This window comes from Monodelphis domestica, chromosome 6, assembly GCF_027887165.1.
Source record: "Monodelphis domestica isolate mMonDom1 chromosome 6, mMonDom1.pri, whole genome shotgun sequence".
Lineage (NCBI taxonomy): Eukaryota > Metazoa > Chordata > Mammalia > Didelphimorphia > Didelphidae > Monodelphis > Monodelphis domestica.
Window position 1 is genome coordinate 204,875,497 of NC_077232.1, and position 27,073 is coordinate 204,902,569.

Here is a 27,073-nt window from a genome sequence, read left to right on the forward strand (position 1 = left end):
TGTAAAACCCAGTGGGATTGCTCATTGGCTATTGGAGGGGGATGGGAGGAGGGGAGGAAAAGAACATGAGTCATGTAACCTTGGGAAAATATTCTAAATTAATTAATTAAATAAATAAACTTAATTTTTTTAAAAAAGAAAAGAAATGGCAAATAGGATGATTTCAGAAAAAAACCTGGAGAGACTTAATATGAAGTGATGCAAAGTGAAACAAATGAAATCAGGAAACTACTCTACAAGTAACAGTAATAAGTACAATGATCAATTGTGACCATTATCAGAAATGGTAGAATCTAGGACAACACCAAGGGACTCATGATGAAAAATGCCACCTATTAGAAGAAAGGATTGACAGTCTGAAGGGGACTGAAGCAGAACACCTTTCACTTGATTTTGTGCTTTAATTTCTTCTTGTATGTGTGATATGTCTTCTTAGTCAACACAACGAATATGAAAATGTGTATCGAAGGACAGCACATTTGAAATGGAGGAGATAATTTGGATCACAAAATATCATAAGACAAATGTTTAAAAATGTTGATTTAGTATTGGGATGTCCATTAACAATAATGTGCCCACATGAGATTGAAGCATTATTGATAAAACATAGAACACAGGCATTCTCGGATCAGAGAATTACAAGGTATGAAATAACCTTATTAAATAGTGAAAATATTACCTTGAAACGCTGTTCAACTCTTAACCCTGCCACCTTGCTTCCAGATTTACCCACTTCAGGAGAACCATTACATAACTGTGAAACATTAGTGTCCATGGCAGAAAAGCCTCGAGATAATCTCTTGGACACTCCCTTAGACAATGCAGATCTGATTTTATTTACCGATGGTTCCTCTTTTATGAGGGATGGCATACGTTACACTGGAGCTGCCGTAGTCTCAGAATTTGCCACTGAATGGTCAGCTTCACTACCTTCTAACATTAGCGCTCAAGGAGCAGAACTCATAGCTCTAAAACAAGCTTGTATAATTGCCAAGGATAAAAAGGCAACAATTTATACGGATTCTAGATATGCTTTCGGCATTTGTCACTCAGTCGGGATGCTATGGCTCCAGAGAGGATTTTTAACCTCAGCTGGAAAATCCATAGCTAATGCAGAAATTATTAATGAAGTTCTTTCTGCTCTCAAACTGCCTAAAGCCCTAGCTGTAGTTCATTGCTCTGCCCATACAGGTGGCTCTGACCCTGTCTCTAGAGGAAATGACCAAGCAGATGCCACTGCAAAACTAGCAGCCATAGAAGGACCTGGATTAATTTTAACATTAACAGCCACTGATAATTTAAATTTATCACTCTCCTATAATGAAAAGGAAGTGGAAAAATGGAAACAAAAATGGGTATCATCTGAAGGAAAACCCCTGCTCCCTAGAAGTTTCTATAACCAAATTTGCCAATCTATTCATAAAAATGGTCATTTTGGCACCCAGGGCATCGTGGACTCTGTCAAGAGAGTATGGATAGCCCCTGGTATAACTACTGTAGCCTCTAAAGTATGTTCAGCCTGCCCTATTTGCCAGGCATATAACCAACACGCATATCGTGGAAAAGCCTTTGGGGGACGTCCTCTGGCTTACACACCTTTTGAACATTTACAGATAGATTTCATAACAATGCCAAAGGCTGGACATTATAAATTTTGTCTAGTAATTGTAGATCAACTTAACCAGATGGCCAGAAGCATTTCCTACGACCGGAGCCACAGCAGATTTTGTTGCAAAGATACTTTTAAAAGAAATTATTCCTCGTTTTGGCCTACCAGCACGTATTGACTCCGATAGAGGGAGTCATTTTACCGATTCTGTCTTAAATCAAATATATTCTTGCTTGGGGATAACTCCAAAATTCCATGTTCCATATCACCCCCAGAGCTCAGGCCAAGTGGAGAGGATGAATAAAGAACTTAAGACTATGATTGGCAAATTATGCACTGAGACCCATTTAAAATGGCCTGAAATTCTCCCTCTGGCCCTATTTTATCTTAGAAGCAGGCCTAGAGGAGACTTACATATTTCACCGTTTGAGATGCTTTTTGGACATCCGCCTATACAGGCTAAGCCTTTCTCCCCGGCTTATACATCGCTATTAGGGGGAGATATTACTATTGCTTCCTATATACAGGAGTTACAGCACAAACTACGTGAACTTCATGAATCCGGAGCTGCAGTACAAGCTGGACCATTAGACTTTTCTCTGCATGACCTGAACCCAGGAGATAAAGTTTATATCAAGAATTTCAAGCGAACTGGAGCAACTGAACCTTCATGGGAAGGACCATTCCAAATATTATTAACTACTCCAACATCTATAAAGATTGGAGAAAGAGACTCTTGGATTCACTGCTCACATGTGAAGAAAGCATCTTCTGCTGAGACTGATTGACTCTATCCTATCATATGAATTGTGACTCTATCTTATCATAAGAATTGGAGATAATAATCCATAGACAAATGGATGCTGTTTTTTTTTCTCAAGAATATATTGAATTACTGATTTTTTTCTTATTTTTTCTTATTTCTTTTCTTTTATTTTTTTATCAGAATATTTGATTTTTTTCTCATTTTTTGTACTGAAGGTACACATAATTAATATTAATATTTTTTCCCTGCAGTAATACAAGTTAATATATATACTCTTGCTATAATATCAATATATGCCTAAAAGCTTTAAACTATGGGAACCTGCCATTTATTGATAAAATATTATAGGACTGTGATTAATGTTTGTGTCTGATTCCAGGAAAAGGGATAAAAATGAGCACAGACTAAACCTGAATAGTGCCAATAGAGCACACAAGAAATATTAAAGTGAGACTCGAGGTTGTGACGCTTAACTTATGTTTAAGTCGTAGGACTTCCTTGTATCTACACTCTTTTCGAAGTACTCAAACAAGTACAAAGCTTGACTATCATGCTGGCTCCCTATATCTCTGAAGGAAAAAAATCAGACAAGGGAATGACATTTCCCCATCAAAATAGAATTCTAATTCTTTCCTTCTTATATTATGGCAACTTCCTGTAGTCTTGGCTACAAATGGCTAAGTGAAATATTACTGCATTCTGTCCTACATACTTGTGGGATAGAAATTACTTTAAACTGGACCTATACAAGGTCTATTTTGAATTTTTCTTATGTTTTTGATTATTTTTCTATTCTTTTGATAATTGACACATATACCCCCATAACTGAACATTGCATTCTGAGCTAAACTTGATATTTTTTTTTAATGCTTACTTCAGGGGGGATTGTATTTTAATTTAAAATCTAAGAATTTTTTTAATTGAATTTTTGAAAAAATCCAAGAATTTTGTTTAAGATTTTACTTTTATAAAAAATTCAAAGATTTTGATTTTGTTCGAGAAAAGATCTTCAAGAAAGAAGCTTGAAACTTTTATATCCAGAGAATGAACTGTTGCAGAAAGATGCGGAAACCCTACACATCATCAAGAAGATCAAGAATGAACTTTGGATGTGATTGATTGGACTGAACTTTTGATTGAACATTTATTGTAACTGTACACATTTATGCCAAAAGGGACTGCCCCTAATTTGGCTTTCTGTCAATGCGCCTAGCAAACATTGGTTTTGCTTTCTTTTCTTTTCTATTTCCTCTCTCACTATTCTAATTTCTCTTAGAAAATTGAATATTGTGTATATCTTTAGTTAGAAGTGAATTTAGAACTACAAAATGATTATGTTAAATGATCAATGGGGAGACTAGTCTCCCAATGATCATCAGGGGGGATTGTAAACCTTAAATTCCTTAGACTTTAAATGTTGGAAATTTCACCATTGGGATATTTCATACTTGGAAAATTTCTTACTGATAGTCTATTGGAATGGGAACCCCATTGGCATGGGAGGTTCCTTCTCTTCCCTTCTTAAGATTACTTTAGGACAGAAACCTTTTGCTGAACAATGGAAAGGACTTTGACCTATGCTTAAGCATAGAACAGGAATTTCTTTGAATCATGATTGATTTTAGAATTGATACAATGGAGATACTTGGAATAAATCTCCACCCTATTCAGTCCTAACAGGATTGAGTAAGGGCTGCAGCCTAGATCAAAGATTTAATCATTTGAAAATATGACCTTCAACAGACATGTGCAAAAGCCAGAAACCTCTGGGCGGTCCTGGGTTAAGCTAGAGCCTCCATTGGCACAGGGAAATTGATGAACAGTGATTGGTAGATGGGAGAACTGAGAGGAGGAACTTGAATGGTTTCCTTAAAGATAGGAGGGTCTGGAGACTTGAGAGGTGTGGAGGAGTTTGGTCGGGGTGATTGCGGTGGACTCGGAGAAGCTTGCGCTGAAGGAAGCTGAAGGTGGGGGCCTCTGAGACAGTTTCTCCATTTTGGTCACGTGAGTGATAGGGACTGATCTCTTTTCTTTGCCCCAGCTATCTAAGGGCTTGGGCCTTTTGGCCCAGCCTAAACAGAAGGGGTTTTTAAGCCCTATTCCCTTCTCTCCCTTTTTCTCCCTCTCTATCTCTAATTCCTTTCTTGCTCCTATTGTAATTAAACTCCAAAAAAGGCTGACGGCTGACTTGAGTTTTTCATTTAGGAATTACATAGCTGAATTCCTTGGCAACCTTAAATTAATATATATCAGTCTTTTAAAGTGATTCCCTTGTCACAGAAGGACAGCACATTTGAAATGGAGGAGATAATTTGGATCACAAAATATCATAAGACAAATGTTTAAAAATGTCCCTACGTGTAATTGGGGGAAAACACAATAACATATTTTTAGAGAAAAAATTTTGAAAGTTTTTTGTAAAAAATCCTTTCTACATCCCTGATAAGTGGTTATCTAGCCTTGACTTGAAAACTTCTAGTGACCCAGAACCTACTACTGCTTGGAGCATTGTGAACTATTTCTACTTTCATTCAAACTTTCCAGGTGGACTCTCTGTGACCCCATTTGAGGTTTTCTTAGCAGAACTCCTGGAGTGATTTGCCATTTTCTTCTTTAGCTTATTTAACAGATGTGGTCACGTGACTTGCTCAGGGTCACCCAGTGTATGTCTGAAAGTGGATTTGAATTCAGGTCTTCCTGACTCGAGGCGCATGGCTCTATCAACCACCACAGCCAGCTCCAGTTTCTGCTTTCAGACAGCTCTAATTATTGGTACAGATTCTTCTCATTGGCCTTGCAGAGGACAGAGATCTTGGAAAGGACTTGCCTCTTTTTGTGGTCCACCGGTCCAGATCTGCCTCTTAGCAAATTCTCACCTTTCTCTGCTAGTTCTGCCCTCCTTGGCCTCGCAGAACTATCCCTTCCTTGAAGGATGAGCCTTTCCACCACTTGAGTTAAGAGAGACAGCCCTGAGCTGTCAGTCAGCCTTCCTGTGGGCGTGGTCTTCAAGATGAAGTTTGTGCAGAGAAAGCCGCGCCCAATCCCAGGTTCTGCAGTGCTGTCCAGTCATTCTAGACCGCAGACCTTCCTCGGGGAAATCTTGCCCCACAGGTGTGCCGGCTGTGCGCCCTTGGCCAAGTCCTTTGTCCTCTACCATCTCTGGCTCCTCCTCTCTCAAATGCGGACCCAAGAGCACCCGCCTCTTAGGTTTCTTGTGAGGATCAAATGAGACAATACCTGTAAATCACACCAACCGGAAAGAGCGATATAAATGCTAATTATTATTGTGGTGGTGATAGTGACTTTCAGATTCTGAGAAGACTGTAATAAACAGTGAAGAAGACCTGAGTTCAAATCCACCTGGAGACCCTAGCTTTCCGACCTTGGGCGAGTCATTTAATTTTGGGCTTTCTCTGTTTCCTTCTGTCAGATGGAGGGTAAATAATAGCCCTCCCTCCCCAGGTTGTGAGAATCAAAAGAGATAATATTTGCAAAGCTCTCATCACAGCCTCTGGCATAGAAATGTTAGCATTAAACAAACACTGAAGCCATTTTTGAACATTTAAAGGCATTTTAGAATTTTCAAGTGGCCTCAGGATTCCCATTACCAATGCAGGACTAGGATCTTCCTTCCTTAATAACTGTCCAAGGAACATAAAGCATTTTATACACAAACCCGGCTGGGGTGAGTTTTGACTAAGGATCTAGAGATAGGGAGGATATCTGGTTCCCCCTTCTATCAGGATTACCAAGCACCTATTGTGTGCTGGGAGGAGATAGAGCAAAAGACAGGCAGCCCCTGCCTTCAGGGAGCTCAGTCTAGATGGAAGGATACCTGCAAACACCTGTATACAATTAAGTCATATATGAGAAAAACTGGAACTAGTGACTCCAAGGGGCAAGATGCTAGACTTAAGGGGGATTCAGAAAGTCTTTTATTTATTAATTTAGAAATCCTTACCTTCTATCTTAGTATCAACTTCAATAAAACCGAAGAGCAACAAGGGCTATGCAACTGGAATTAAGTGGTTTGCCCAGGGTCACACAGTTATACAATATCTAAATCCAGATTTGAACCCAGGTCCTCCCAATTCCAGACCTAGTGTTCTATCTGCAATTCTACCCAGCTGTACCAGAAAGGTTTCTTTTAGAAAGTGAAGTTTTAGCTGGGACTTGGAGCACCTGGGGAACCTGAGGCTGAGAAAGATTAAATGACAGCTCACATGCCTGGCCATGAGTAGCATACTTAAAATTTGAACTCAGGTCCTATGCCTCCCCCCATTTACATTGTCCAGGCATTTATCAATAAATAATTTAAAGGAATGGACTCAGATGTGTAGTCAAATGATCATGTGAAAGGCAGATCACTGTCTACTTATGTTCTTTTTTTCACTCATGACCTCCTGTAAATCTTCCTTTGAATAAGTCCCTATTGATCAGTGCTTTGGGTCCTTTGAAGCATCCAAAGGTCCAGAAGGTGGAAATCCCCCTGCTGCCCATGTTTTACCCTTTATCAGGCAATGTGACTCCACCTGGAATACTGGATGAATTCATTATATTACCATATTTGACCATAATCAAGGCACATAGACCTCTTGTCTTCTAAGCTCTTTGCTTTCATGACTTACAAAATTACAACCTAGAATACTTGAGCTTGAGGATGGAAAGTTAAGAAATTTAACTCTTTCTTTTGAAACTTAAAAAAAAGCAATTCATCAGCTTCCCTATCCAACCAACTTCATTCTTCAATATATATGTATTAAGTAGTGCCACAAGGTGGCCCAGAGTCAGGAAGATCTGAGATCATACTCAGCTTTAGACACTTAGTACCTCTATGAGATTGGATGAATCACATGATTTCTGTTTGTCTCAGTTTATCTGTAAAATGGAGATAATAATAAGAATCATACCTACCCCCAGGTTATCAAATGAGTTAATACTTAAAAAGTGCTTAACATTCTGATTGCCACAGAGTAAGTGCTATATGTGTCAGTTATTATTATAATTATTAGTTATTATGTTCACTATCCCCTTTCAGCTCTGGGCATTTTCTTTTCTCTCTCTCCTCTCCTCTCCTCTCCTCTCCTCTCCTCTCCTCTCCTCTCCTCTCCTCTCCTCTCCTCTCCTCTCCTCTCCTCTCCTCTCCTGTCCTCTCCTCTTCATAAACCTTACCTTCCACTAGAATCAATATGAGGTATTGGTTCCAAGGTAGAAGAGAGAAAAGAGATAGACAATGGGGGTTAAGTGATTTGCCCAGGATCACATAGCTTGGAAGTATCTGAGGTCAGATTTGAACCCAGGACCTACCATCTCCAGGTCTGGTTCTCTATTGTACCATCTAGCTGCTCCCTCTGGGCATTTTCTCTAGCTGTCTCTCATGCCTGGAACACTCTCCCTCTTCAACTCTGCTTAGTTAGTTAGTCTTAGTTACTTAGTCAACTCTGTAAGGGTTAAAAATTAAAGTTGGACTAAATATAAGAGAAATGTGGTCACTGAAATTAATATATCTCAAGTCAAAATGACTTTATAGTAATTTTATTTAAAAAATAGAGGGAAAGAGTAAGGTAGAGAAATGAGAAAGAGGGTAGAAATGAGAAAGAGCAAGAGGCCTGACCCAGAGGTAAATTAGATATTACCTGCACAGACTCCAAGAGGGAGGCCTATCTGATGTTAATCTCTCCAAAAGTCAGAAAAGGAAGGTCCACTTTTTCCATTCACTAATCCAAAGTAAAGAGCAGTCTCACCAAATGATCCTCCACTAGCCTTCCCAACCTCGAAAGAGCTCAAACCACCACCTTACAGGAAGTTGCAACTACGTTTAAAGACCCTTCTTTTTGTCACTTCCTGTGCCTTGCCCCCACCTTAGAAGGACCAATTGTAGTTTTTTTTATTTTCTTAGGAATGCCCAGGGGGCGGTCAGTCATTTGTGAGTTATCCCCTACTTTAGCACATGGGTTATGGACCTCCCCCCCACTTAAGCTTTGTATTAATTAGAATCTTTGGACATCACCTCCCAGAAGCCCCTTAGTATTTCCCAAAATTCCCTTTAATCTCTCCTACAGTAAGATTGTAAGTTTTTTCCTATCTTCATGGCCACTGCTCCACCTGGTGGCCTGGTCTCCCTAATCTCAGCCCTGCCACTTTTCCTGCTTCTTGTGACTGCTAGCATTTCTGCCCAGTCTGTAGCTTCCTCCAGCCTGTGAGCAGACCCCCCCTTTGCTCCCCCCCTGCCGTGAGCCTGCACTGTGTATTTTCAGCATACAACCTGAGAGTTTTTAAGAAGTGGGTGAAGTATAAATCCCTTCCCCCTCCCATGTGGCCTTTCCAGCCTGCCCTAGTCATTTTTAAGTATGGAGAAAAGAAACCCCACCCCCTTCTAGTTTTCAAGCAGATTTTTTTTTAAGCTGACCCTGGACTTCTAGGTTAGAAGGTTGATATTCAAGGTTTTTCATAGGGAGTTCTGTTAGTCCAAATCAGTGGATTTAAAGTCAGTTTTTGAGAAATAAGCCTGCTTTTTTTCCCCTTCTTTCTCTTGACCCAAAACACTAAGGAGTAGTACTTTTTCCTTTATATGCAAATATATTGTTTTCCCTCTAGTTTTGCCTCCTAACTTGTTTACTCTATAAAGAGGCCTCATTTAGTTTTTTTGCTTGTTTCTTTGTTTGTTTTTAAGGAATAATGCTCAAACAGCTTCCATTTCCACAGAGCCTTATAGAGCTCAAGCAGCTCAAAGTTTTGGAGTGTCTTTTCTCACTACTGTACCTAGGTACAAGGATCTTTGTGTTTAGCTTGAATAATCCTGAGATTCAAGAGGGGGATTCATCTCCCACATTCTATAGGGAATTTCTTTACATTCTACCCAGTGCGTCTATAAGAAACTTCAGAGCTCTGACAAAAGAAATGCGAATGGATGATAAATACTGGGAGAGGGGAAGGAAACTTTAAAAGACATCTGGAAATTTATTGCTAACTATTTTGAGTTTATTCTCCTCCTATAATGTAGAACAAGTCTATAAGATTGATGAAAAGGATTTTGACTGCACTGCCTGCCTGTACCTTCTCATTTGCTTATATTATTGTATTTACTGATTGTTTTAAGGTTTAAATTTTTTAAGATTATCTGTTTTAATCTAATCAATATCTTTCTGTAATATTGAATCATTTTAAGCTACCATGTTTTGGCTATATTGATCTTTAATTTGTACCTTTACCTTTGTTAAAGAACAAAATATCATTGTATAAGCCCATGAACATCTTGCCCAAACCATTTTCACTAGACACATCGAAGATGACAGGCTGCCTTTGTGAATTATCACATTGATGATGATGGATGGACTTCATCAAAGGCTATATACAACCTTTAGAGAATTTAATAAGCTAAGAATTTAATTGTAATTTTAAGGTGTCTTCAGAAATAATTTTAGATAACTAGTGGTTTCTGAATAGATGATATTTTCTATTTATACACATATATTATAAAAAAATGTTGTATTAAGGTAGAGAACCAAAGAAATGTTGCTACCAAGAATTCATTTAAAGCAGGAAGTCAAAATGAGCTTCTATGCATGCATAATAATTTAACTCTTCAGTTTAGTTTACTTCCAACAGAACAAGATTTCGTGGTGATGTTCTAGATCCAAATAAGTTTTACTTTGTTTAAAATTATCTTTGCCAAGGTTGAAAGATTTGCTGCATCTGTAAAAATTGTGACAAATGTCCATCAGTTCATAGGGTTTTTTATATCATACAGAAATGTATATGAAATGTGATAGTTGGTTTGTTTGCTTTTGTAATTAACTTGGCTATTGTGAATTTGGGGGACTTTGGTATTTCTTTGAATGTGCATTATCTACTGTTTTATTCTGAAAATCATTTGTACTCACACAGTGGTTAAGTTAAAAAAGGAAACAGAACTCATTTTTTTGATGAGAAACCTTTGTATTCTACCTCTCCTTGACTGGCACATCATGTCACTGAATGTAAGGTATATATTTTTGATTTTTAAAACTCTTTTTATTGTTGTTTTTCCTTGCATGTGCAATATAATATCTGAGTTTTATTTTTTCTCTCTTTTTTGTATTTGAAGCACATTTCAACAGTATTGAAAAGATTTTTCTTTACCTTTTTTTTGCTTTTGCAGTAATATAAGTTTAAAATATATATTTGTTCTAATATTAATGCATACCCAAAAGCTTTAGGGTATTAAAATGATGTCATTGATTGTTTTAAAAATTATGGGACTTTGCCTAATGATTCTGTATGATTCCAGAAGAAGGGAATATACAAAAGAGCCACTGTACAGTCAGTGCTAAAGAAGCACAAAGCCACCTCAATAGTGCCCATGGAGCACAAGGTCAAAGAGACTAGATTCCAGTGGTATTGATGTAATTTTGAGCCAAGATAAGAGGACTTGAACTTGTTTAGGGTCCAAGGTTATAGCTGTTAAACATGTGTTAAATGCAGGACTTCCTTGAGCCACATTCCATCAAGTACCTCCTTTTCACTGCCATCCTGGCTCCCATTTGCTGCTGAAATCTAGTCCTGTTTCTTTCTTTCATAGTATGTCAAACTTTCTGTAATCCTGGCTTCTGATTAGTAAGTGCATAATTGCTTAAATCATTTTAATTGGGCCCTGATTCAAGAACCTGATATAGATTTGTTTTTAATTTACTTAGGATTTTTTAGACATAAGACATACATTTTGTATTTCATCCACAAGTTATTTTTCTCTTTTATTTGGATTTTTTATGTTTTTTTATTTTCTTTTGCAAATTGATTCATATATCTCATAACTCAACCATGCATTCCTGAGTGATCCCTGCATTTGTTATTATTCACCTCAGAGGGGCCAAGTTATTGCTGTTTTACTTTTATTTAAATTTGAGCAATTTTAGGATAAGAAACTTGCTACCTTCCTGGATCTAGAAGGCTCCATGAAGATGGCTGCAGAGGACATATGCTGCACCAGAAGATCCAGAGTGAACTTTGGGATATGAATTGAACTGGGGGGAGGGGAGTGGTTGAAATGCCTTTTTAAAAAATGTATACTCTTATGCCAATAGGACTGCCCCCAAATTGGCTTTTTGTCAACCTAGTAATCATTAGTTTTGTTCTCTTTTCCTTTTACCCACAAATTATTGCAGTTTTTAAGTTGATTATGTTTTCATGATCCATTGGGGAGACTGGTCTCCCAAAGGATCACAGAGGGGAATGTATTAATTATAATCCCCTTAGTATTTCCCAAAATTCCCTTTAATCTCTCCTGTACCTTCATGTCTTTGTGATTACGTGATTGTATTTAAGTGGCAGTAGCTCTTCCCACACCCTCTTTCTCTTGTGACCAGAAAGGATTTAGGTAGTTCTTTTACTTTAGTTATTAGTAATAAAACTTTATAAAATATAATAGTTATTGATTATTAATTTTAAAACCCACAGCATAAAGTGGGGATGTATATGCTTCTGGTGATTAACTCTAAAAGTAGACTAGGGAGAGTTAATCCCATCTTCACACCATTCTGGCTTCTTTTAAGTTCCAAGTAAAATTCTACTTTTTAGTGTAATGTAAGCCTTTCCCAACTCCTCTTTATTTTAGTACCTTTCTTAATTATTTCCAATTTTTCCTCTATATAGTTTGCTTTGTATATTTTCTTTTGCTTATTGTATCTCCCATTAGACTGTAAGCTCCTTTAGGTGAGAATTGCCTTTTACCTCCTTTTATAACAATTTCCAGCACACAGTAGGCACTTAATACATGTTTATTTATTGATTACCATACCAAGCACTGATATACAGAGACAGAAATGAGAAAATCCCTGACCTCAAGGAACCTACATGCTGCTGGAGTCAATCAATATATACCCAGATCAGTAAATGAAAAATGCATACTAATTCAACAGAAAGCAGGTAAAGAATTTGTGGGGTTGTGTTTGCTGTACCCAGATAAGGTTGCATTCAGGCCATTGCATGTTTCAGAGTCTTGTAGATATCCACATAGAAAACCAAAGAATGTAGATAGGTTACAGGTGGTGATTAAGGTCTTATAAGTGCAGAGCAGAGAGACAAACTGAAGGTTGACAATTACTGTGACAGAAGGGGAGACAGGAGACCTCTCTGTTAACCAGAATATCTGCTTAGTCTGAACCTCCCATTCCTGCACCAGCCCAACTAATGTAAATCAGGAAAGCTTACTCTTTCTCATTCCTTCTCTATTGCCTCTGCCTCATCTTCTCCCCTCAGAATCCTCTCTACAATATAGTCCTTTGTACTTAGCTTTAGTTAATCCAATTCTTGCAGAAAAATATATAGTCTTTTTTTAATACTAAGAAATAGCTCTTTCTTTTAGAAGAAAGTCTGCCGTAGTGCAGACAAGTGTGGGCTGCTTCTAATTAACTTGAATGTACAGCTAAATGTTGTTTTTTTATTTTTTTACTACTGTCCTTAAATTATTCTCCAGTGGCATTTCCTAGCGGCTCATTATTGGATATAAGAATAATTATATTTAAAACTAAGAATTAGCTACAGTTGAATTTTTTTAACTAAAAATAAAACCTTTTTATAGAGACATTCCTTCTATTGAATTCTTGTGCCACCCTTTTTCCTCTTCCTCCCCCCTTCTGTAGCATTTTCAGTGTGTGTAAGACCAGGGCAGAGGAGGTGAACTCTCTCAGAGGTGTACAACTTTTCTAAATGAAATGTGAAGCTCTTGTTTCCTAGCTTTTGTGTTCTTAGGTTATTGAAATGTATTTTTAGTCTTTTCAGATGCCATCCACCCACTATTAGAGATGTTTATCTTGATTCTATTTTTCCTTTTATTGAAAGGCAAGCTGTGTGCACAAGATTTCTTCTCTGAGAAATTCAGTTAGCTTTCCTTGGGTATTGGGCTCTAGTATTGAGCAGCTTTTCTGGGGAGGTGACTGGACTCCAGATTATAACTTTAGTATTTTCTCATCTTTATTTGACCTTTTTTGAGATAAAAAATAATTGGATTTTTTAAAGTAAATGCTAGAACAGTGACTCTTCTATAGAATGTAAGCTTCCTGAGGGCAGGTATTGCTTTGTTTTTCATCTTTATATCTTTACTACATGAATTATAGGCTTGTTGAATCAAATTGAATTTTTCCTTCCAATGTTACAAAATTTTGTCTCACAAATCATCTCAGTAGCGACGCCTCAATTTATTAAATGAGTCAGAAGAATGTAAAATATTTTGCTAATGGTTTTGCTAGGAAAAGTTTGATCTAAGAATTTAGTTAATATTTGGTGATAGTCTTGTGTCATTTTGCACTTTGATACCTTCCTTGCAGTTAAATGGTTGCCAAGCTTTTAGCCAAGAATTTCTTTCTTTTTTAAGTTTATTTATTTAAGTAATTATCCAAGAATTTCTGCCAGCCCCAAGGAATATTACTTTTGGTAGACTTGTTCTATACAATGCATTGTCTTAGGTAAAATAAATGGTGACAGTGCTGGACTTGAGTTAGGAATACCCAGTTCAAATCATTCTTCAGCCACTTATTAGCTGTGCAACCCTGGTAAGTCACTAATCCTCTGTCTGCCTCAGTTCCTCTTCTGTAAATTTAGGATAATAATGTCACCTACCTCCCAAGGTTGTTATGAGGAATTAAGTTAAATGATATGCATAAAACTTCTTGAAAAATTTAAAGCACTTTATAAATATTAGCAGCTATTGATTATTAATATCATGATTGTTATTATTATGTCCTTAGCTGCTGAGCATTGTCAAGGTCATCTGATTGAATACATGGTCATTGTAAATGGCCAAATCAGGTTGAGGTAACCAATAGCCCTCAAACTCATCATTGAGTTAGGGGATATCTACCTCACGCCTGGTGGAATAGGCAGATAAGAACAGTTTGTTCCATTAACCATGAAGGCTGCTGAGGCAAATGCCGTAGAGTGCTCAGAGGCTGGTCAGACATGGAAGATGCCAAGGTCATCCACTGCATCCTGAGCCATCACTAGTCATCCTTACTTTTGTCCTGACACTGAATTTTGATGACGTTGGAAGAGGGACTGAGGCTGATGACTTTGTGGAACTCTGCCTCAGTTTACATCCAGTTCCCTAAGAAGTGGGTGATTTCATTGGGCGTCTTTGAAAATGAAGGACAAGGAACAATGGTCATCTGATGGAAAACATGACCATTGTAAATATCATCACTATCATCATCATAGGGGCGATGAATGCTGAAGAGTTCTAATTTTAGCTTGGAGAATGGTTATGGAACCAATAGAAGAAGTCTTGAGACTCTGCTTAACAGCACCTCTTCTGATCAATTCAGAGCTTCTAGTTTATTATTCAGTGTTTTTTTTTTAAAGTTGTATTCATTTTTTTGTATTTTGTCATTTCTGGATACAGTTCCATGCCTCTGTTGAATTGTCTGTTATAATAAAGAAAAGAAAATCTGATTGAGAAATGATGACACATGAAAACATAAGCAATATTCTGTACCCATTGTTCCCCACCTTTCTTTTTTAATGCATTTTTATTTATTTTGTTAAGTATTCCCTTTTAAAAAAAATAATTATGCTTTATTATTTATTTTAGCTCTCAAGTTTAAGTTTTGAGTTCCAAACTCTCCTTGTCTCTAGCCCCTCCCCATTGAGAAACCAAGCAATATATCAGTTATACGTATGAAGTCATGCAAATCATATTTCTATTTTTGTCAATTCCTCACCTCTTCACTGAAAGAAGATTAGTCTGGAATCATGATTGTAGAGCAGTATAATTCTGATATTTCTTTAAAGATTTGGACTTAGTGGTGGGGTGGTGAGGTGACTCTGTGGTACAAAACCAGGATTAGAGACAGGAGGTCCTGGGTTCAAATTTGGCCTCAGACACTTGCCATGTGATCCAGGGCAAGTCACTTCAACCCTGTTTGCCATAGTCTCTTCATCAGTAAAATGAGCAGGAGAAGGAAATGGCAAACCATTCCAGTATCTCTGCCAAGAAAACTCCAGATAGGGCCATGAAGAGTTGGACGTGACTGAAAAACAATGAACAATAGCCAAATTACCTCTAGAACCTAGACCTTCCCACTTCTGAGAAGCGAGGTCCTTGAGGATAGGAGTAGGAGTGTTGAGTAGAAGAAAGGGGGAAGAAAGGTGTCCTCTGGTTCTGTGGGGGGTGAGGTGAGAGTTTGGGAGACGCCTGGAGAATCCCACACACTGCTCTGTCTGTCTGGGCAGGGAGTCTAGGGTAGGTAAGGCTGGGACTGTGTGAACTAAGCCATACTGCCTCTAACTAAATGTCCGCCCCTTAATTAGACTGAAAATTATACTCATTTGTGCAATTGCATGGGGCTGGAATGATGCCTCAAAGGCCACTTTCTCAACTTTGAGGCATATGCACCTGCTGAATTAAATGTCTACACTATTATGCACCTTGGAATTTATTTTACAGCTGCTTCAGTGCACAATTATACTATAGGAGAAAAACCTACAATTTGAAAATAATCAACTAATTATATCCTTCCACCGAGATTCCTTTTCATGACATAATGAAGCAGGTTTTACACATTGCAAAATGGTTTGGCTGTAATAATTATAATACTTTCTGCTTCTGTTATGTCTTTCCATTAGAAACTTGTAGAGAACCACATTTGCCAGAATTTTCTCTTCTTTTCACTTTTCAAAGTAATATACTAGGACGTTCCTCCCTTTCTCCAATCGCCTTTAATTAGAATGTTTGACCTCTAAGGGGCAGTCACTGTGACCTGAAGGCTGAGCAAAGAATGCTGGATTGGGGAGACCACAAAGATCTTCATTCATGTCTCACCTTTGTTAATATTGGTTCTGTGACCTGGCAGCAGATTTAACTTCTAGGACACCGGGCAATTCTTGGAGTTGTACCCTGAATTGGTAAAGGAAGGAAATGGACACTTATTAAATGCCTACTACATGCCCATTGTTTTACAACTATTATCTCCTTTGATTCTCACAAAAACTTGGGAGATAGGTACAATTATTATCATCCCCATTTTATAATAATAATAATTTTAATAACATTTATATAGCACCTACCCCAGGCTCTGTGATAAGTGCTTTATAATTACTATATAATTATAAATTATAATTTATAATTACTATCTCATTTTATTCTTCAAAATAGCCCTGGGAAAGTGGGTGCTGTCATTGTTCCCATTTTACAGAGGATGAAACCAAGGCAGAGATTAAATGACTTGCCCAGGGTAATAGCTTTTAATAATGATGATTATAATGAAGATGATGATAACTAGGGTCATACAACTTGTAATAATGTTGATAATGATAGCTGACTTTTATATAGTATCTACTATGTGCCAGGCACTTGTTATCTCATTTAACCCTCACAACAACTTTAGGAAGTGGCGCTATTATCCCCATTTTATAATAATGATAATGATAATAATAATAATAATAATAATAAATGATGTTTATATAGGACTTACTCTGTGCTAGGCACTTATTATTTCATGACAACTTTTGGAGGTAGGTACATTTCTTATCCCTATTTTATAATAATAATAACAATAACAATGTTTATATAGTACCTACTATGTGCCAGACAATTATTATCTCATTTGATCCTCACAACAACTTTTGGAAGTAGGTACTATTCTTATCCCAATTTTATTATAATAACATTTATATAGTACCTACTATGTGCCAGACACTGTGATAATAAGTGCTTTACAATTATTATCTCATTTGCTCCTCATGACAAGGGAGTAAATATTATTATTGTTCATGTTTTGAAGCTGAGGAAACTGAGCCAAACTAAGATTAAATGACATTTCCAGGGTCCCCCAGCTAGTTAAGTGCTTAGAGGGATTGGAACTTGGGTCTTTTGGACTCCAGATCCAGTGCTGTATGTATTGTGCCACCTAGAGGATGTTTTCTATGTCACTGAAATCCCAGGCATAGTCCCTGTTCTAGTACAGCTGTAATTCAACAATAAGCATATTTCAACCCATCTCGATGGATTTAAAGCTCCAGATGGAGCTGGAAGACAAGCTGGTGGTCCCCTCTCAGCCCTTAGTTGTAATCATGACTACCTGATCCTGGATCTTGGATCAACACTTAATTGCTCTCATCCAGAGTTATGGTTTTTAGTCCTAGAAGACTGTTTTTTTTTTTTTCAGAAACTGGGAAATGCCAAGAAGCATAATTTCTAAAGTATATAAAATCATATTGATATCTTTTCATTGCTTATGTTCCCCAGCATCTCTCTCTTCTCATTACCCTCCCAGAGAGTCATCCCCTGTAACAAAAAATAAACATTCAAGTCAGGGAGTGGGTTTTAGCAAAACTAATATTTTAAGGAAAAAAACCCTGCCATTATATGCAATATTCCACACACATAGTGCCACACTTCTGCAGAAAGTCAAGACAAGAGGCACAGATATAGGAAGTAGATTATCTAATCATTGCATTTAGAAGTCATTATGTAGTTTTGAAAATACACATACACATATATGCACACACACATATATACACAAATACATATCTATCTGTACTGGATATCCCAAAAGTCTTGGTGAAATTTTGAGCTCCTGAAGTTTGAAATAGCACTAAGACTTTTGGGATACACTGTGTGTGCATATAAACATTAATCGCTCTTCCTTTACTCTGAATATTGCCTGTGGGATGCAGCTTGGCATAAATGAGCTTCATTTCATGAAGGTATCTATTGGGATTTGTTGTTCTTTTCACATTAATTTAATCAAAAAATCTGAAATTGTCATTGTTCCTTCTCATTGCTTTTGAAGATTTTTTTTGAAAGGAACACCAGATGTTCAATAGCAATTTGTTATTTTTCAAATATTTTATTTTCATATTGATTTTAAAAATATGATCTGTATGAAGTGATTTAGCCCAGAAATAAATTTATTTTCTGCCACTGACTTGTCAGAGTTCCCAGGCCCATAGAATCATAGATTTTTAGAGGTGAGAGGGACTGGAAGCCCAAGTAATTAGCCCAGGGTCACGCAACTAGTAAGTACCCTAGGTGATATTTGAACACAGATCTTAATGATTCCTGGCCCAGTATCCTAGTATCCTGATCAGAGGATATTGTTTCATCATTTTTAGATATAGTATTTTGGGATGGAAAAATGCCAATTCATAATACCTTTAATTAAAAAGGCCTAATTGTTTCAAATGTTTACTGTTCTAACCTGCTTGGTTTCATCTTTAGATTTAATTTAATTTTGGAAAACAATGCTTTATGTTATGTAATCTAGAGGCTTTTGAATTCTCATCCTTCAACTCAGATCTCTTGAGAAAAGCAGTTAAAATTTAGTCATAGTCACCCAGATCTTGTTTGATTTCATTTTTAGGATGCTGAGCTAGAAGGGAGTGATCTAATCCAGGGTGGTATTTCTTTCCTTAGAATCAGAACTGGAAGGGATCTTGGGGGTCATCTCATAGAATCAAGTAAAGATGATATCTGGGGAAGAGACTTTCATGCCCAGACATGAGGAGATTAGCCAACGTGAGAAGACAGCTAAATACTTGCAAGTCATTTTTACATTTTCTCCCATTGAATGTTCAGGATTTCAGGCAGATCATAAGCAAATAGTTCAGCCATTCATGAGAAAATTGAATTCAACAACTGTATTTCTCTCTTTTTAAATTTTTTCCCAATTACATCTAAAAATAATTTTAAACATTCATTTTCTTAAATTGTGAATTCTAAATTCTCTCCCTTCTTCCCTCCCTCCCTTCTCTCCTCTCTACAAAAGTAAGCAATTTGATCTAGGTTATTATACATATGTGATCATGCAAAACATTTCCACATTGGTCATGTTATGATAGGAGACTCATCTTTAAAAAATAAGGAAAATAAAATAGTATTCTTTGATCTGCATTCAGATTCCATCAGTTCTTTCTCTGGAGGTGGATAGCAATTTTTTGTCATGAGTCCTTTATTGTCTTATTAGATAAGTCATTCACAATTTATCATGGTACAATATTACTATTACTTATGTACAATATTCTCCTGCTCCTACTCATTTCACTTTGTACCAGTTCATGTAAGTCTTTCTAGTTTTTTTATTCTGAAATAATGCTGTTTGTCACTTCTTATACCACAATAGTATTCCATCCCAATCATATACCACAACTTATTCAATCATTCCCCAATTGATGGACATCCCCTCAATTCCAATTCTTTATCACCACAAAAAAAGAGCTACTATAAATATTTCTGTATAAATAGTTCCTTTTCCCCTTTTTATTTTTATCTCTTTGGAATACAGACTTAGTAGTGGCATTGTTCGATCAAAGAGTATGAATAGAACAACTGTACTTTTCTAGGGGAAAAAGCATAAATTGTTATTATTTTAACCAAAGGTAATTTTTTTGTGTGTATTCAGGTACTTCTTCCAGCAGCTGGTCTGTTACAGTTACAGGATGTGAAAAGGACTTGTTGTGATTTTTTGGAATCTCAACTTCATCCAATCAACTGTTTAGGAATCCGGGCTTTCGCGGATATGCATGCATGCACTGAGCTTCTAAACAAGGCCAACATCTATGCAGGCAAGTAGAGTGATCAAATGAGGAGGGAGCCTGGAATTTTTGACTTCTGATTCATGATCTTGAAATTATCATGAGGGCATAGACTAAATCACGTTTCTGGGCCCCAGTTTTTTTATCTTTTATACATTTGGGGTTAGGGAGTTGAAAATACACATGTATACTTTGTGATATAAAGTTTCACTTTTAAATTATTTTTCATTTTAAATTCAAATGTTTACATTTCAAATTAATTCTAAATGAAATTTTTTGCTCTTCTGAAATAAACTTCTGTGGATTAAATTATACTCATAAAGCAAAGTGAATATGTAAAGATTTCATTGGTATGGGGATTTCCTGGATGAGGAAATTCCCTCCAACAATGCAGGTTAGCACCTTCTCTGCACTTAGCTTATAATTTTAGAGAAACAGAGCAACAGCTTTTTAGGGTGACATAGCTACTAGTTATGCTTAGAGGAGGGACTTGAACTCAGATCTTATTGCCTCCAAGGAGAACTTTATATCTACTTTACCATGCTAACTTTTATGTAAGTACTTTCAAATTGGTGTTAGGAGTGTCTAAAGATGATCACATGTTGGTTTTTAAAGAATTAATTTATTTAAATCTGTATCTTCCATCTTAGAATCAGTACTGTGTACTGGTTCTAAGGCAGAAGAATGGTAAGGGTTAGGTGATGGGAGCTAAGTGACTTGCCCAGGGTTATACTACAACTAGGAAGCATCTGAGGTCAGATTTGAACCCATTGCCTATCCTTTACCACTCTTCTGCCTTGGAACTAATACCCAGTAATATGGAAGATAAGAAGTCTTTTATTTTGTTTTTAAGTATTTTCTACAATGCCCAGATAAATTTTCTGCTAATTGTCATTGCTGATCCTAAGTGATCTTTATTAGAAAATCATAGAAGAACAAAAGGGCAACATCATTTGTTGCTAATTTTTTCCCTTTCTGATATACATATTTTCTGCCGTGATACCTGACTCAAACTGCTCCTCATCCCTAATGCAGATTACAAGTAGTACCATATAGAATAAAAATCTAAATAGAAAGCGAACTTAATAGAAAGGATGGCCAAATTAAGTTCTAGAGAACATCGAGTTTCTCCTATTTTACTCATATCATAACTATCTTCTTTTCTTTATTTCCTCTCTTCCGAAAGTAATTAGATTTTCTTCTGGTGCATTTTCTCTTTTTTTCCTCCCAATTCAGATTTATTGTACTGAATAAAAAGATGAATAATTTGCCACCAGAATTAGAATGTGCCCAGAGCTCTGTTGATAGATTTCTTTAGCTGTTGTGTCGTGCATTTTAGTCATAGAGAAATACTGATTTTTCACTCTAGACTTAAGCCATACCTTTTTTATTTTAATTGAGCCTTCACTTTTTAATAGTCTTCATTTTAATCAAGTTCTTTTATTGAAGTGAAGTATAGTTTTTTTTTAACCCTTATCTTTTGCCTTAGAATCAATGCTGTATATCTACTGGTTCCCAGATAGAATAGTGGTAAGGGCCAGACAATAAGGGTTGAGTCATTTGCCCAGGGTTACCCAACCAGGAAGTGTCTGAGGCCAGATTCAAACCTAAAAACTCTCATCTCTAGGCCTGGCTCTCTGTCCACTCAGCCACTGAAACAGTAATCTTTTTAGTATAGGGCAGGTAGGTGGCACCATGGATAGAGGGTCAGGAGTCAGGAAGACTCATCTTCCTGAGTTAAATCTGGCCTCAAGACACTTAATAATTGTATGACTCTGGGCAAGTCACTTACTCCTGTTTGCTTCAGTCTCCTCATCTTGTAAAAAGAACCAGAGAAGGAAATGACAAACCTCTTCAGTATCTCTGCCAAGAAAAACCCAAATAGCTTACTAACTGGGTGACCCTGGGCAAGTCACTTAACCTAGTTTGCCCCAGTTTCCTCATCTGTAAAATGAGCCAGAGAAGGAAATGACAAACCTCTCCACTATCTCAGCCAACAAAATCCCAGCTGGGATTCCAGAGTTGGACGTGACTAAATCAAAAAAAAGGTTAAACATTTTCCATTGCACCGAAATGACCATAAAAATTGCAAGGGATGTTTACCAGCCATCCTGTAAAATTTTATTTCTTGTTGCCCTTGACTTCATAGATGATTAGCCAACTCCTTTTTTTTGCATCTCCAAGAAATCATGAGCTGACTTTCCATTGAGCTGCAAATTGTTTTCTGTCTTCTTACATCATATATACATATATATATATATATGTTTATATATATATACACATATATAAAGAGAGATTGTCACTCTGGATGTAGTTCAGCTCCTCATGTGTGAATATATAAATGAAAAAGCATTTGGTAAGTACTTACTGTGTGCAAGTCACTGTGATGAGCCCTGGGAATACCGATAGAAAAGAGCCTCTGGTTTTGAAGACTGACATTCTAATGGGAGGAGAAGATTTTTAGCTCTGCAGGTCCAATGAGACAATCCTGTGCTCCTAGGAGACAGTCTACAATGGAGATGGGAAAGCATCATCCTGAATGCCATTGCCACCAATCAACACTTAGCCATCTCTGCTGTTTATCTGTTGGACAGCACCAATGACTTTGGTGGCAGGAGAGTTCTTTTTTGGGTGCTCACGAGCTGTTGCTGTGGAACAACCACAGAAACAGTGGCTGGGCTCTATTTTCTGGCTCATGTTTCCAGACTGCAAAGGCTAATCTTAAAGCAGAGATGATGGTCTTGGGCATGACATTACTCCTGGGTCTCTGGGGCCCTCCTGGCTTTCCGTAGCACGTGGTCATCTTTTGATGGTGAGGAAGTTAGGTGTCTTCTCCACAGGATCTGGACTGGAAATAGAATCACTTCATGGAGCACTGCTTTTCCCAGAGTGCTTGGGTTCAAAGTGCTGGACAAGTGATGTCTTAATCAAGCTTAATAAGCCTGAGGTCCAATCTAGCCTCAGACACTTACTTGCTGTGTCAACCTGGGTGAGTCACTTAATCTCTGTCTGCTTCAAGATTCCTCAACTGTAAAATGGGGATAATATCCCCTCCCTCTCAGGGTTATGGGGATAAAATGACCTATTTGTAAAGCACTTATATTTCTAGACATTAGCCTTTCTCTCCCCTGTTCTCCAGTGGGATCTGAGGAGAGATGATGTTGTCTCTCTCATCATCATTCCCTGAAGGTATTTATATTTATTTCTTCCATGGTACTTGCTTGCCTTCCCCATAGGTGGCAGCAGTGTACTATTTTGTTGATCATTGAGATAATTTTTGTCAGATGGTTGTAAAACTTTGATTCTTAGCACCCTGTGTCCTCTTTTTCCATCACTGTACCACTCTACCTGTGGAAGCAGAGGTTGCTACAAATGGAGGGCCATTTAGTGTTTTTCAACATAACTCATCTTTCAGTGGCATATTTGATGTAGATGAACTGAACTCTATTTAGTTTACCTGATCCTGAGTTTGCAGGTCCAGCCTGTTTCTAGGACTTGTACTCAGAGCATTTGTAGCATATTAGAAGCTGCTCCAGCAAGTGCTTTGCTGGGTGAGCTTACAAGAACCAAGAGTCCCTTCCTTGCTTGGATGAGTAGGCTATATTTCTTCCCCTATTAACAGTGATAACCATTGGGTATGGTGCCACACACCTGCCATCCCTATTGTTGCAGATGCTGAGGCTGGTAGATTGCTTGAGCTCAAAAGTGCTGAGTTTCAGTTGTCTAAAGCCCATTTGACAGCTGCACTAAGTCCTTCACCAATATGGCGGGACCTTACAAGTCAGAAACAGAGTAGATCAAAACTCTTTTGCCAGTCAGTGGTAGGATTGGCCCATGAGTTACTTTCAGTCTAGAAAGGATAAGGAGACCCAGCCTCAAAAAATACTGAAAGTAAACATTGATAACCAAGAGTCAGAACTGGATTAATTTCAGAATAATGATGAAGAAAATAAACTCCTAGTAATCTGTTATAGAATCACATAGGATAATAAGTTACACACTTCCTCATTTCACCTTCTCTCCTTTATTTCTTATGAGTTTATCCTTGTTTAACCTCCCCCTCTTCAATCTGTTTACTAAACACTAAGGCCTAGAATACATAAGGGAATTTTGTTCTGGCACCATCATACCAACATTTCAACTGGGCTCTAGAGGGTCCAGTGGAGACAGTTCCATGGGCAGTCCTCTCCAATCTTGGAGCCATTGTTATCTTTGTTCCTTCCTTCTTTGTCTGGATACTGCACCTCCATCCTCAACCCCTTTTGAATGATCCAAGGACTCCTCTCCACTCTATCCTGAAGGTTCATTCCCTCCTACTCAATGGTTGTAGTCTGGCATCTTCCCGCCTCCACCCTCTGTCTACATGAGATAGATGTGCCTTCTTACACAACTTGAATAACCCACAGTCACCAGGTACAATCCTTCTGGGGAATATAGAGGAACGCAAGATCTTTCCACATGTCCAAGCCTGCAGTTGTGTCCTCCAACCCACTAGATTAGCCTTCATAAAGCCATACTGAGATCATGCTCTTCATTCCTCTAGGTGAAAACCCTCAGTCTTCCCTACCAAATAAAGTTGAGTCTCTTATATTGACATTCAAACCTGTCTGGATTCTGGCCCCGCCTAGATTTCCACTTTTATCTCCTACTACTCACTTGTCATGCCATACCTACAGGTATCACTTCCATATCTTTGGGAGTTAGGGGTCTGGCACCCTTGCAGTCTGCAAAATCCATATATTACTCAAGAAGCAGAGATCACTACAAGATATGTGAAAGATTGCTGTAGACGCGCTTGGAATCCCAAAACCAGTGCTTAGAACCACAGTTCTTTTATATCAAATTTAATTTTAAGGGGGAAAAAACAGTGTATTATTAAGCAGTGAAATAACACTCTACAGGTAACATATATATATATGTGTATATATATATAACAGTATATACATTTTATGCATTTTGAGTTACTGAACTTTTGATATCTCTACATTTTTGATATCTCTAAGTTTCAGTGTCATCCACTGGCTTTCACATTCTTTTTTGCAAATTTTACCTTGCTTATTTTCACTTTTAAAAAAGAAACTATATATTTTGGGGATTAAAGATTAAAGATGTCAATATTACATAGCACTATATGTATGTTTGCACATTTCTAAGATTCTAAACTTTTTCTGTGCCATATGTGACTTTGGCAGAACTTCTCCAAAAATGCCCATTTAATTTCTTATGTCAATCCTATGCCATATGGAAACCTCAATGGAGAAAATTGCCATTTGGAAGGTATACCTATACTTCTGTTTGTATTATTTTCATAGGCTATTTTTCATAATTATTATGTACTATGTATATAAAAGTGGTTTAAAAGAGGCACTATGACTAGTACCTCTGTTATAAGACTGCTTTTCTCCTTTGGTGACCACCTGCCTCCCACTTCTCACCTGTGGCTCCAAGAAGCTGTAGCATGCACAGAAGCCTCATCTTAGCAAACTGTCTCGGCACTCAGGCTAAACCAGACTGAGGGTAACCAATAGGCCTCAAACCGTTTGGTGAATTAGGGGGTGTCTACTTGAGGCATGCGAAGATTTCCCCTGGCAGAAGGGATGGATCAGAATGATTTGTTCCAACAGCCATAAAGATTGCAAAAGCAGGAACTGTGGAGTGCTTAGAGATGGCTAGGCGTTGAAGAAGTCAAGGCCATCCACTGCATCCTGAGCCATCACCAGTCATCTTGATTTTTGTCTTCCACTGGACTTTGATGACTTTACAAGAGAGAGTGAAGCTAATGACTTTGTGCAACTGTGCCTCATTTAAATTGAATTTATTTGGAAGTCAGAAAACATTATCCCATGAAGTCATTTTGGTTCTCCTTGAATATGAAGAACAACAACCAACCAACCAATAAAAAAATATATATGTGATGTGCATGTGTGTATGTATGTATATATATATATTTTTTTCAAGTTCATGGGAGCATAAATCTAGAGATAAAAAGGACCTTAGCTATCATTTGGCCCAGGGTCACACAGCTAGGAAATGTCTGAAGTCAGATTTGAACCCAGGCCCTCTTGTTTCTAAGGCTGACTTTCTATCCACTGAGCCACCTAGAAGCTCCCACATTGTAATTTTTAAAGCTGCCCTCAGACATATGGAAAGGCACTAAAGTAGTAGTCATAACAAAGATGTTACCATTCAGGGCAGCATTGTACACATTTGAAAGAGTAGATGCTGGCTCTTTCTCACTGTCTTACCTCTATCTCTGGCTCATATCTCTTATCACTTTCTCTTTTTGTTTTTCTCCCTTCTCTCTATCCTCTCCATCCCTTCTTCTCTTTCCTCTTCTCTCCCTTTCCTTATCCTTTCCTTCTCTTTCCTCTTCCTCCTTTCTCTTCTCTATCTTCTGTCTCTCTCCATCTCTCCTTCTCTTTCTCCCCTTCCCATCCCCCTCCATCTGTTGCCATGGTCATTTGCTTTCCATAAAATATTCTTTGAATGGAGCCAACTAAGTGAATGCATGTAATATACAGAACTTCGTGGCAGAATTCATGCTGACCTTCTAAGTGATACCTGTTAGAGGAGTTGTCTATTTTTATCCTCTTGTCCTCTTATCTCTTTTCTCTCTAAATGTGCTGAACATTTTTCCTGATGGAGAGAATTATGAATTTTCAGGTCCAGCCTGGAGGAGCATCTTCCTAGCTCTTCTGAAGTCTGGCAGTCCTGGAACCAAGAAACTAAGCTCTTTTGCCTTATTTTAGTTCACAACATTTATGACATGCTGGACTTTCCTTTGACTTTCTGATAAGAGATTATTGGAAGTTGAGGCTCTTCTTCATTGATTTGAAAACACCAGGGAAAATTCAGATGATGTAGTTAGTAGAAAATTTTGATGTAGTCTGATGAAGGACTATTGTAATTTTCTAATTTCTCCTCTTTATTTATAATGTGCCCATTTTTTCTTATTAGGCTGTCAGAAATGAACCAGAAAGTTGCAGTGATAGTGGTTGGTCAGTCCTAGTGATACACAAGATGTCGTTTCCTTTCTCTTAATCCCATGATTCTCCTAAGGAATACATATATGCCATAAGAGATACATCAGTAAATTGCAGTGTAGAAGGCTTAGTCTCAAAGCTCACCTCAGATATTTGCTATCTCAGTTGCAAAGTTGATCGGATGGGAAAGTATATTTTATTCATCTCTCT

At 37.6% G+C, this 27,073-nt stretch overlaps 1 protein-coding gene across 5 annotated transcripts in view; it reads left to right on the forward strand.

Moving 5' to 3' along the window:
• Positions 1 to 27,073, forward strand: part of KLHL2 (kelch like family member 2) — a 143,520-nt gene that overhangs the window by 78,608 nt on the left and 37,839 nt on the right. For all 5 annotated transcript variants that reach the window (XM_007496153.3, XM_007496154.3, XM_056802863.1 and 2 more), the window contains one exon: positions 19,748 to 19,910. In XM_007496153.3, the coding sequence (XP_007496215.1) occupies positions 19,748 to 19,910 (163 nt within the window). The remainder of the gene's footprint in view (positions 1 to 19,747; positions 19,911 to 27,073) is intronic.